The 13,445-nt window shown below is 36.7% G+C and overlaps 1 protein-coding gene across 3 annotated transcripts in view; it reads right to left on the minus strand.

Moving 5' to 3' along the window:
* Positions 1–13,445, minus strand: part of Kdm4c (lysine demethylase 4C) — a 171,734-nt gene that overhangs the window by 68,215 nt on the left and 90,074 nt on the right. For all 3 annotated transcript variants that reach the window (XM_027400227.2, XM_027400228.2, XM_027400229.1), the window contains 3 exons: positions 10,092–10,285; positions 6,967–7,202; positions 1,534–1,853 (listed from right to left, as the gene is read on the minus strand). In XM_027400227.2, coding sequence (XP_027256028.1) covers positions 1,534–1,853; positions 6,967–7,202; positions 10,092–10,285 — 750 coding nt within the window. The remainder of the gene's footprint in view (positions 1–1,533; positions 1,854–6,966; positions 7,203–10,091; positions 10,286–13,445) is intronic.

Genomic DNA, 13,445 nt, shown 5'->3' on the forward strand with positions numbered 1-13,445 from the left:
CTAGGGTACAGCTCAGTGGTAGAACACTTACCTAGCATGCACAAGGCACTGGGTTTTCATCCACAGTACTACCAGAGAGACAGAGGGAGGGAGGCTGAGGGAGGGGGGAGAGAAGGAGAGAGTGAGAGAGGCAGAGAGGGAAAGAAAGGGGAGGTAAAGGAAAAGGGGTAGCATTTTTTTCAAGAGGTAAATTAATTCTCCTTCAAAAACTACTGTTTCATGGAAAGCTTACCAAAAGTTAGCAAGATTTCAAAGGTCCTTTAAAACTAGCCCAAGTCCACCATTATACACTCTTAAAATGATTAAGAACTGTGTATCACCTCTAACCTTTCATGTATGAATATTTGGCAAGAGATCCAGCTTCTATCCTCACAGAGAAGAAACACCAGCCAAATGAGAAATGAGTCAGGGGTTAAGTAACATTCCTGTTAGCTTGAAGTCATTAATTTGTGAGTTATTTTTAAGTCCCTATGAGACACTTTACATTTTTACTTTTAATATTTTCATGGTTATATTTATACATATGTAGAACACACAATGATTTAGAAAATGATCATCTATTGATCAAATTATTGAATTACATTTTATGTATTTTAAGACTACTAAGAAATAGACTATTGAAATTACTGTCTTTTCTTAATATGCCTTGGATGTGAAAAGTCTCATAGTAGATTTAGTACATTGGGTACAATCAACAGGTTGGTCAGGTCAGCTATGATCTCAAAGGACAGAGAAGCTCCTCAAAGTAAACTGAAGTCCCTGATAGGGTTCAGAATGCTAGTACAGCATTAGCTCACCTGACCCACTCCTGATCTAAGTACTGTTGATTCTGTAAACATACAATTTTAACACGAAAGGAGAAAAACAATGAAGAACAATGTAGCCAGCATGGGGAGCTTAATTTTCTGAATGGCAAAAAGTTTGTTTATGGGAATAAACATGACCAGAAAAACATCTCTAATATTCTCAATAAGAAAAGTCAAAAGAAAACATGAACCATGTAAGCCATGATGTTAAAGCAAAGACTGATTTTATTATAATAGTTACTATTATCAGGAAAGCAGTGCCCAATAGGAAGTGCCCTGGAAAACAAGGCTGGTGGCAGGAATACTATCTATCATAAATGTCTAAATATCAATATGACTAAGATTTCAAAACAATGCTTAGCAAGTATTAGCAATTGTGGAAAGTAGCTAGCTGAGTATATATGATCTCTCTGTTTACCACTTGCAGTAAAGCCTGTATGAGCTCCAAATAAAGATGTCGCTGTTTTAAAGTATAAAGTGAAAGAAAATCAGGCCTCAATATGTGGCCAAAAGTTTTTTGTGCTAATAAATCAAAATGTGAGGCAGAACTCACATAATATTTACCTGACAAAAAACTTATTTCACTGATGAAATATGACTAAAACACATAAATGTAAATACTGTTTACTCGTGCCTTCAAGCAAGATTTCAAGGGATAATATACATTATTCACAAAGATACAGGCCACCACCTAATGAGCATAGTGGAAATACATACGGACACATACCTGAGGAACTTTGGGCCCATTTCCATCTTCACTAAGAGCTTCTGGGATTTCCCCAGGTTCAAGGTTACTTCCATGGTCCTCCGCATCATTGCCGTCTTCCTCTGTCAATACTGTATTATTTTCAGCCAGGGAGGAAGACACCTTGGGAGATTCAGACCTTAGAATCTTGAGGAGATGTGACTCCTTGCCTATTACCTGGCCACTCGAAAATGGCATGAAGTCACAGGCCTTCTTGGGCATTGATGGTGAAATTACAGCATTAGCTAAGTCATATTCATGTTGTATTTCATCTGTTACAGGTGAACTTATACAGCCTTTTCCTGAGGAGCAAACAAAAGACTAACAATTAAATGTTGCATTGCATTACTACTAAGTATAGTGATTTAACAATTACTAAGTGATAACTAATTTTTACACTTTCTTTTCCTTCCTTCCTTCCTTCTTTAATTTTCATGGCAGGGTTGCTGGGCCCTTTAAGTCAAGTTGGCCTTAAACTCAGAAAGCCATCTGCCTCTGCCTCCCAAGTGCTATGATTGATTAAAAGTGTGTGCCATGACTGGATGATTTTATATTTTCTAACTGTCCACCTCAGTTGAGGTGGACATAATATGAAATTATATTACAGTATCATTGCAATGATATCTTGGACTTCCTTTCTACTTTCTGTGTATAACTGTTACACAAATATGCATAAGTGTTTTGCTGGCAAGTATGTAAGTGCACTAAATGTGTGTGCATAGTGACCATGAAGGCCAGAAAAGACTATCAGATCACCTGGAATTCGAGTTATAGATGACATTGAGGTGCGATGTGGGTACTGAACACCAAGCCCAAGACCTCTGTAAGAACAACAAATGCTTTTAAATGAAGAGCTATCTCTCCAGCTCCAAGTTTGTACTTTTGAAAAGAAAACAAAACCCAATTGACAAGACAGTCAAAGATTAAGTAGGACCTACTCCATATTATCATCAATATATGTCATTCATAAAACTTAACAAAGCACAAGCAACTGGAAATCAATCTAGAAATAAAAATTTTTTTCCAATAGATAATGCTAAGAACAGCTACACAAGAAACAATGAAATTCAGAGACTGTGTACAAATGGCACATATAAAGCCCTAGAGAGTCAATAAAAAGCCTTTGCTGAATGGTCCTGTTTGGTATACTGAAAATATGGAGAAGACTATTAGACTTAGGCAGATGCAATTCTTCTACTGTCACATAGCTTGGCGACAATGCTTTGAAATAATGTTTTTTTGTATGAGATATTATAAATCATTATCCAGACACACAAAATCATCATCATTTCTACATATTACATACTAGCTCTAATACTGAAGCCACACCTTATATTTAAGTATTCTTCTTGGTCTCATAAACTACAGATCAAAATATAAAGAACTACACAGAAATAATAACATTAGGCACACTTAGTATAAATACTCCCAGAAGTCATAAACAGATTAATTAAACACAGTGATAGAATCCATGGTGAAGTCCTATAAGAAAATACTTAACATATACTGCATAATTGTGTTGTTTGCAACAACTGCAATTCCCATTATACCTTTTCAACACTTTTACCTTCCCATCTATTCTTCACAACTCTGTTCAGAAATTAATATCAAAGTACTTAGGCTTTTAAGGTTCTGGCTCTATAGGTCTGTCACTTTAAAACTAGCATATGTGATGGTATTGCTACAATGATACTTAACATACTGAATTATAACTATCATATAGCTGCTCCCTAAAGTATGAGTTCACAGAAAAAAGTTTGTGGTTTCAACTGGAGTCATACAGGCTTTTTAATAGCAAAGGTAATGAAGCTATGGAAGTTACTGAGGAACAATTCGTTAATGAAATGGTGCAAAGGTTTTTATATTATTCTAAGTATAATACTAAGAAGATGGGATGAACATAACCTGAACTATTTTTTAAAGCTACCATATAGAGATGTGAATGAAAGTACTGGAAATAAGTTGTGTCTTTCTAAAGGCTGACTCATTAAAACGTCAAAGAGAGGTTGGAAGGTCGCAGTTCCAGAACTTAATTTTGGCCTACTAAAGAGTCATTCCTTGCTCCCCATACCATGTGTCAAACTTCAAACTTCGCTCCAGAATAAGCAATCTCCTTCCTTCTGATGTGAGAGCTGTACTTCTGCATTCACAGAGATTCGACGGGAGGTGGGGGGTGGAGGGGTGTGTGACTAGAATGTATCTCTGTATGTCAGGAAGGAAGTACTTTCTGTAAAGATACATACAAGAGATGTGGTGTCTTATGGGTAGGTACACAAATAATGTTAGGAAGAGTTGGGTTTGAGGAGTGCCAAGGCTGAAGGAATAAAAAATGATGAAGGATACCAATGGAAAGCAGGAATTACCAAGCAACTCAATTATTAGGGGAACAAAAAAGTTATAATAGTTATTAAATAAAGCATTAGTAGTTTCATAAAAATATTTAACAACTGGGGAAAAAACAAAATAGATGGACTTTACTTATTTTGTGTGTGGTGTCATTGGCCTGCATTTATGTACCAATTATGTGCCTGGAGCCACAGTAGTCAGAAGTTATTCAATCCTTTGGAACAAGTGTAATAATGAGTGGTTGTGAACTACCACATGGGTGCTATGAAAGCAACCTGGGTCCTCTATAAGAGGATTGGCCTCTCCTAAGGATTAGCGCCTAACAAAGTGGTTCAGTGCTGAGACCACAGACAACTCAGACTTAGAAGGTTGCATTTACATATTTGCATGTAGATGTGTGTGTTTATGTGTATGTAGCAATAATAAACAAAAAAATGGAATTTCACTTGGAGGGCATGGGAAAGTTTGGAGGAAAGAGACATGGGAGGAGTTGGAAGAAGGAAAGCAGGGGTAAGCTGAAGAGGGCTGGGTGGTAAAGAGCCCAAGATATTCTTCCAAAGGACCCAGGTTCAATTTGCACCACTTACTTGTCTATAGTTACAGTACCAGTAGATCACACAGATACACATATAGGGAAAACATATACATAAAGATAAAAAATCTTTAAATGATTAGAAAATTAATTTTGTCAGGGGATGGTGATGGTGGCACCAAGCAGCAAGTACTCTTTAAAGCAAATGCACCAACCAAAATCAGGATCATAAAACAGGCTCAGGTTTTCAAGAAACCTGCTGTTCCAGGCATTCTGGGAAATCAGTCAATCCCTATCACCACTGGATTGCTTCATTCAGCTTTGATATGAAGGTTTGTGTGAAGTCTTAGCGCATCTTGGTGATATCACTGGGAGCCCTGATCTTTCTGACCAGAAATGGAAAAGCAATTGGGGGGGGGGGGGGGAGTGGGGCTACTAGAACAAGTGGAGGGGGGTTACAGTCAGGATGTATTGAATGAGAGAAGAATAAATAAAAAGAAAAAAAGAAAATTAGCATACTAATTTTCCAAAATATTGAGGGGGAAAAAATCAGCAATTACTCTTTAAAGGAAATCCAACAGCCCAAAACAGGGTCATAAATCAGGCTCAGATTATCAAGAATCCTGCTGCACTGCCCAAGGCGTTTTGGAATTACTGTCCTGCAGCCATGGGTCATAAAAACTGGCAATTGGATTTATCTCCCACATTTCAGTTTCAAATGACCTGCCCTGATTATGAGATTGATGACTGACTTATATGCCATCCTATAGCCTTCATCCACCAGCTGGTCGAAGTAGAAGCAGACACCCACAACTAATCACCGAACTGAACTGGAACCCAGATGCAGAGAAGGAAGAGTGAAGAGCACAGGAGTCCAGACCAGGCTGGTGAAACACACAGAAAACAGCTGACCTAAACATCCGGGAACTTTTGCTCCCCAGACTGATTGCTGGAACACCAGCATGGGACTGATCCAGACCCCAGGAACCTGGGTTTCTGTGAGGAAACCTCGGAAATCTACAGGACCTCCTATAGAAGTCCAGTACTTATCCCTAGCATAGGTGTGGAATTTGGGAGCCCATTCCATATAGAGGAATACTCCCTGAGCCAAGAGACACGGGGGTGTGCCTAGGCCCTATCCCAAAGGATACAATAGACTCTGAAGACAAACTATGGAAGGCCTCACCATCCAGGGGGAGCAGAAAGAATACATGATAGATAGGGTTTTAGTTGGTGCGGGGGAGCGGTAGGGGAGGACAGGTGGGAGAGAAAAACAATGGAATCTTGAAATTTGCAGGAAAATGGGTGGAACTCGAAGAAACCATTTTGAGCAAGGTAACCCAATCACAGAAAGACAAGCATGATATGTACTCACTTACATGTGGACCTTCTTTATGGTACATATTAGTGACCATGCTTTATCAAAACTGTTTTTAATGATGTTGCTTAGAATGGTTTCCACCAGGTGATGACTGAGAAGCTAATTAAAAAAAAAAAAAAAATGGTGCCAAGTACCACAAGAGTAACAGAACTGTGCTGTTTTCTGGGATTTTGTTTTTTACTTTTTTGTTGTTGTTTGTTTTTTTTTTTTTTTTTTAAATGGAGTGTGCTGGATGTCTCTACAATTTTGTTCAAATGACTGCAGAACCTGGAAAAGCTGTTGCTGCTATTGATGCATAACATATTGCCATTATTGCTCTCTCTCTATATATATATACATACATACATATATATATATATATATATATATATATATTAATTGAAACTCAAATATGTGATGAATCCAAGGTGTTTCAGTGAATGCTCACCTGTGATTGCAAATCTGATTTCATCTTTAGTAAGTAGTAAAGTTATATACTAGCCAAAAAAATAAATAAATAAGTGACACACTAGAAGACAAATGTCACACAATTTCAATTTTATGTGTAACCTAGAAATGATGAACTTATGGGAACAGAGAGCAGAATTGTGGCTATTAGGCTTCAATGTGGGTCTTTTAACAATGGGGAAATGATTGATTTAAAGATATAAAACTGCAGTTGGACAAGAGGCATGGACTCTGTGAAGTCTTGAGGTCTACAGAGAGCATGATAAATATGGTTGATAACAATATGCTATACTTTAAAAGTTGTGAGGTAGTATACTTTAAGTGTTCTCAAAACAAAAATGATGAATAAGTGTGATATAACATGCTAATTGGTTTAATTTAGCCATGACATTGTGAACATACTGTATTGTGTATCATAACTGTGCATGACTTTATTTATGAACTAAATAAATGAATGGAAAAAAAAGAAAAAAAGAATATAGCAAAAATATTGACATAAAGAAATACACCCCCAAAAAATAAAGGTTAATGGTGTTGTAAATTAAGCTGGTTTTATAATGTTTTTCCCCTTTTTTATAAATACTTACCCTTTGGAGGGTTATCCTGTAAATTTATTTAGTTAATGAACAAGTTAGGTGGACACAGTTTTAAGGCATCAGATTATTAATCACTGTAGTTGCATGTGAAACATAATCAGTCATTTTCTTACCTGAGAGTTTGGTTTCATTCAATAAGTTGTGATGTGCTTGTGTCCTGGTATCAGAAGCTTCTCCTTCTGAAGGAGCTTCTGTGTTCCCCAGTTTGGATGTTTTTGCTGGCTTTTCAGTGATCTTGAGTTGCCCTGAACATATGGCAGCAGGGTTTGAGACCTCCTCCCCGTTAGATTCAACAGATTCCTCATCCTCAGTTTTAGGTCTTTTAGAATGTGACCTATTACCCTGCAGGCTATTAATAAAAGGAAGGCGGTCAGAGCAAAAACGTTCAAAATAAATATGAAATACACACTAATGCAAATAATACTGTTATGTGCCTATATCAAGAAAGAATTATTTAGCATAATTTACAATTAATAAAGTATGAAGATGAAATCATATTGGTTTTAATGATTTGCTAACAGCTGAATTTTTACATTATAAATACCCAATGAGATAACACTATAAAGTCAAGTAAAGCAGAGACATAAAAGAACACAACATACTGGCAGTTGGGTGCTGTCAATGGCAATAACAACATGGAGGACATAAGCAGTATTTGCTTTTCACAGAGTATACATGTAAACCAAAGCAGCTAGCAGACATGGAGATTGTGATGGAGCTTTATATTTGTGCATGCTTAACAATGGTATTACTGAAGGTTCATCAAAAATCACATTAAGTCACTGACTAAGAAAAACAAAATAAACTCTTAAACATTAGGACTTGCAAGAAATGAGAAAGGTATTGTGATAAAACACTGGCAATCTGCATATCACAGATACATGTTCTCTACTGAGTTGAAAAACCTGGTGAATTAAACAGCTACATCACTTCATGTACCGACTACAAGGATACTTTGCATGTTTCTTTAGATCTCAGACTGGTATGCTTCCCGAATTGACTCCTTAATTACTGTTTCTCAAACTCTTAATGTATTCACAGTGAATTACACATTTTACTGAGACAAAACTTATATACATGTAAGTATACAAACCATGAATAAACATTTCCCACACATTAAGCACTATTGTACTTTTTAAAAGAATGATGTTTTTGCTTTATGTGTATCCTTAGTTTGGTTATATGTGTATCTGTGCAATTAATGGCCATTGAAGCCAGAATAGGATGTCTGATCTGTGGAATGGGAGATACAGATGTTTGTTAGCTGCTGCATGAGTGCTGGGAACTTGAATCATCTACAAGAGCAACCAGTGCTCTTAAGATGTCTCTGCTGCATCGACCCCAGATGCTGTCGGGGAGGCCAGCACAAGACTGATCCAGACCCCTGAACATGGATGTCAATAAGGAGGCCTCTGCACTCCAGGGAGCCTCTAGTGGTGGATTAGTACTTTTCCCTGGTGCAAGAAGGGACTTTGAGAGCCCATCCCATATGAAGGGTTACACTCTGGCCCTGGACACATGGGGAAGGGCCCAGGACCAGCACAGGAAGATTTCGTGGACATTGCAGAGCCCCTGTTGAGGGCCCTACCCTGCCTGGGGAGTGGTGGGTGGATGGGGTGGGGCGTAGGCTGGGGGTGGGGGAGTAGGGATGAGGGTGAGTGGAGGGAGAGGAAGAAGGGACTTACATGTGAAACAAGCTTGTTCCCTAACTAGAACTAATAAATAAATAAAAAAAAGATGTCTCTGCTGCCTCACTGTGATACTTTCAAATTCATTTTATTTTCTAACAATAAAACATTGCCCGTGATATACTGAATTCACTTTTAAACAATATTCTGAAGATCCTTGCTGTAAACTATAGCTGAAATATTTTCATGCAAGTTTTAGATTAGCTACTAACTAGTACTGTCATGAATGTAGGCACATTATGTATGTATGTATGCATGTATGTATGCATATATGTATTATGTATGTATCTTTAAAAATGTAGATGTCTTGCAGGTAAAATCCCATCATTGAGAAAGCAGAAACAAGTAGATTCCTCTGAGTTATAGGTTAGCCTATATATGAATGATTTCTGGGCTAGCAAAGCCATCACAGTTAACTCTAAAAAAGTCAAAAATCAAAACAAAAACAAAACAGCCATTCAAAAAGAAAATTCCATGTTCTGAGGTTTCTCCTGCTCACAATTATTCTAAAAAGCAAAAATAAGATGCAAGAGGTGGGAATCACAAAATAAGCACTAAATTTTGAGCAGAAATTTTAAATTATAGTGCTATTATAGAAAAATCATAGGTGCCACAGGTATAAATGCAGGATATCAAATACATGTAGATATCAAAAATTAGGCTAAAATAAATAATTTAATTACATGAAACGCACTCACATACACGTTCACTCAAATTGTTAATATAACATGGTCTAATTTGAAAAGTACCTAATATTTAATACCAAATATAATAAATACATATGTAAGAATATATGCCAAATATTAACATGGATAGTCTCTTGACAGTGAGATTAGGGATGATTTGTATTTCTTGGAATTTTTTTTTCCTGGAGCTAGAAAATTTTCACAGTTCTCAAATACTATTTTTATAAACTGAAAGATAATCAATAATAAAAAGAAAACGTAAAAAAAAATTCCAAACTTTAGGACCTAATATGTAGCCTAAGAATCTGAACCATAAGACACACAAAGTCTGAGTCACAAAAGGGGAACAGAGGTAAGGTTCAAAAAGACTACCAAGATACAGAAATAGCACTTTATCCTTTGAGACTTTGAAAAGAATGAAACCAAAAGAATAAAGCCACAGCATAAGCATCCAGATGAGAAAAGAAGTATCTCAGCTACTTCACCAATGAAAGAAATCATAAACAAAATTTTTAAAAATGGTAGCATATAAGAGTTAGAAGTCAAATTACTGAAGTTGTTTAAAATATGGTGCATAATGTAAAGAACAAATAAAAGTTTAATATAAATTAGTGGAAAAGTTAAAAAAAAGTTCTACATTGTTCTATCCACATTCATTTCAGAAATACTCTGCATATGATTACCTGTTCCTAATTTTACTACACAGATTCAAAAGTGTAAAACACATTACTTCAAAATGTCAGTAATATACTAAAGATATGATTAACAGAGACAAAAATAAACAAATAGTTCTTGAGAACATTTTTTTCCATGATCCATTTCAACAAAGTACATACTACAAGCAGGATGTGGTGGTGTTCTTACCTCCTGGAGCCTTTTTTCAATTTTCTCCTCCTCTGTAGCCATATTTTTACTTCAGGGGTAGACTCAGGAGTGGGCTTTGTATGGTCAATAGTATATATATCCTTTCCTTGTTTCCATATTTGGTATCTGTCTGGCTGAAATTTCTTCACAAATATATCCATTGATATCTTCACCATGTCATTCCGGCAAGTGCACTGAAACACAATGAATAGTTGTAATAAAAACAACAATGAAATATTTTGCTACCTATATAACATACTATGCCCCTGGGTAGAACATAAATGCTCAATTAAGGAAATGTTTTACAGAAAAAGAACTTCAGAATATATGAGAATGTAATACACACTTAGAAATGAGAAAATACTTTAAAAATATTTTGTACATTTATATGAACTGTGTACCAAGAATAAGTTATAAAGTAGTGTGAGTGTGCGTAAGACTGAAGTAGATTCCCTTAATATAGGTGACAATGGTGCAACTGGGACAATATATGAGGCACTGGCACTGGGTCCAAGATCTACCACTAATGTACAAACTGACTTAGTGGAGCCCAGTCTATATGGAGAGATACCTTGCTCAGCCTAGTAACAGGGTCTGGGGAGTGGAGAGGTGCATCAGCCTCAAGAGATGATGGGACAGACTTAGTAGACTTCCTAGGGGAGGCCTTACCCTCTCCAAGAGGCAGATGGGGGAGGGGAGTAGGGGAGTAGGGAGAGGGAACTGGGATTGGAATGTAAAAAAAAAAAATAGTAATGAAATAATAAAAAAAGAAATGTGTTTGTCTGAAGGTTGTCAGCAACTTCAGATAACTACCACAGATAACCATCAAAAGCCTACAGGTTTTTTGTAGTACAGCATGCAGTGTTTGTATGAAATGATTACTATCATAGATAGGCATGTTCTGAACATCACCCAAAGGTCCACTTTAATGAAAAACTTGGTACACAGGGAAGGAATATTGGTAGGTGAGGCCTAATGAATGGTTTTTAACTCACTGGATGCATGAAATAGTTCTCATGGTATTTCTTTGGTGGTTAGTTATATGTGAACCTTTGGGACTTCTCTTATGTGTTCTTATGAAAAGCCTGGTATAAAAGGAGCACACCAGGCCCCAACCATCCTACGCTCCTCCCTTAGGAGATGCGACTCTTTGCACCTATATCACTCATGGGATGATCTGCCAGTGTTTGCTATTCTTAGAGACCCAAATAAGCAGGGCTCCCCATTTTTGTCTTTAACATCAAGCATCGAGCTTTTTGTACATAGTTGTATTAATGCATTTTATTGCAGCACTGCAAAGTTGCCAAATAAATCTGGAATGTCAATGAATGTGTGATTTGAGTAATTTAACCAATGAGTCATTAGTGAGATGGCTGGGTGAGTAAGAGCAGCTGTTAATCCTAACAACTTGAGTTCTATCATGGGAACTCACATGGCACAAGAATAGAACTGACTCTACAAGTTGTACTCTGAACTCCATGTGCATACGGTGGTATACATGTGCCAAGATGCACATATGTGCATCTACACACAGTACAAATAAATAAATGTAAAAGAAATATTTAACTATATTTGTTTTAATTAATACACATTTGCAGCTGGAGAGATGATTCTGTAGTTAAAAGTTCTTTTTCTTGCAATAGGATCCAGGTTCGATTCCCAGCAATCAAGTGATAGCTTACAAACATCCACCCTACAGTTCCAGATCTGACACCCTCTTCTGACTCCAGCAGGCACCAGGCATGCAGGTGGTATAGACTTATATGCAGAAAAAAGCATTCATATACTAAAACAAATTTTTACAAAGTAACTTAAAATAGTAAAAAAAAAAAAAGTTTCTTTTACATTATGCCAAAGATAACATTAACCAGGCATACCTAGTAAAGAAAGGTAAAGGATTAAAAGAAGTAATAAATTTAAATGAACCAGGATGTGATGGCCTATGCCATTAATCCCAGCACTCAGAAGGCAGAGCCAGGTGGATCTCAGTGAGTCAGTGAGTTCCAGGACAATCACAGAGAAACCCTATCTGGAAAAACCAAATGGAAAACTTTTTTTTTTTTTTAAAGTTCAAATGAGAATTTATTCTTTAATAGAACACTGTTTCCCTTAAATACATAGTGATCACCAATACCTTATAAAATAAGCTTCCTATAAAAACTTTACACAATTTAATTAGGTTGAGGCCAACAGTCTATGCATCAAGTTACGTTGTAGCAATAGTCTCAATAATTTAGCTGCTATATTTTAATAATTCCTTACAAACCTGGTAACAGAAGAGATTAAAAAATACACTTGACACATGATTCTAGTATCTTAGTGGCACAATTATCGTCTGCAAATAAATTAATTTCAAGTTTAATTTCTATTGTCAAATTCCCTTAATAAAACTCTGAAGTTTCGTTTGGTATTTTTGGAAGCAGAATGTAGCCAGGTAGACTAATCTTGTAATGATATATTACTTATGATTTACTAAAGCTTATGTGAAGATTCAGAAAGCAAAGCCAGCCATAAATCACAGAGGCCAGGGACACACCTTTAATCCTAGAATTCAGGATTAAGAAGTAGATAGATTTTTGTGAGTCCAAGGCCACCCAGGTCTACACAAGATGGATCCAGTCCTAAAGAAAAACAACTCACACAAAGATGATCTCAGCACCTGGGATCACACACAGGGAGGTATATAAGCAAGGTCTCATTATGAGGCATTCATTCTCCAGTTGAGAATAGGAATGCCCCAGTTTTGTTACAGTTAAGAGCTCTCTTGATAGCTTGGCTGCTTTGCCTCTCTGATCTTCAGGTTGAATACCAATATCTGCCTCTGGGTCTTTTATTTTTCATGATACACAATCTAACTAGAAACCCTCTCTCCAAGGTGATGCTGCTATAACAGATGAGAGCTAACATTTCTGGCTAGAGTTCTAATATTAATAGCTACATCAAAAAGATGTGATAAAATTTGTCAGATTAAAACAACTTCTTAAACTACAAATAGCAATTTTGCAGATATGAATAGTAACAAGATGCTTCATAATTCCATACCACTGCTTACACACTGAGCTTTATATTACCTGCCAATTAAACATCTATTACATCTATTAATTCTGCCAAAACTGTTCCAATTTTGGACAGATCTAGAATCTTAGCTGTAGGGGGCCGTTTCCTGCATGCTCCATTACAATAATGGTGCCTAAAGACACCAAGATGTAAATTACTTCACAGGCGCTGGGTAATCTCCATTCCTTTGATCTCTGCCTATCCCGTGGCTCATTTGGCCTGAGGAGCTGAAGCCATTCATAGGGTAACACGTCCCAGGTGGCTGGCCAGCCTTTATAAGGGATGGTTTTCTTGGTT

Source organism: Cricetulus griseus, chromosome 2, assembly GCF_003668045.3.
Source record: "Cricetulus griseus strain 17A/GY chromosome 2, alternate assembly CriGri-PICRH-1.0, whole genome shotgun sequence".
Taxonomy (NCBI): Eukaryota; Metazoa; Chordata; class Mammalia; order Rodentia; family Cricetidae; genus Cricetulus; species Cricetulus griseus.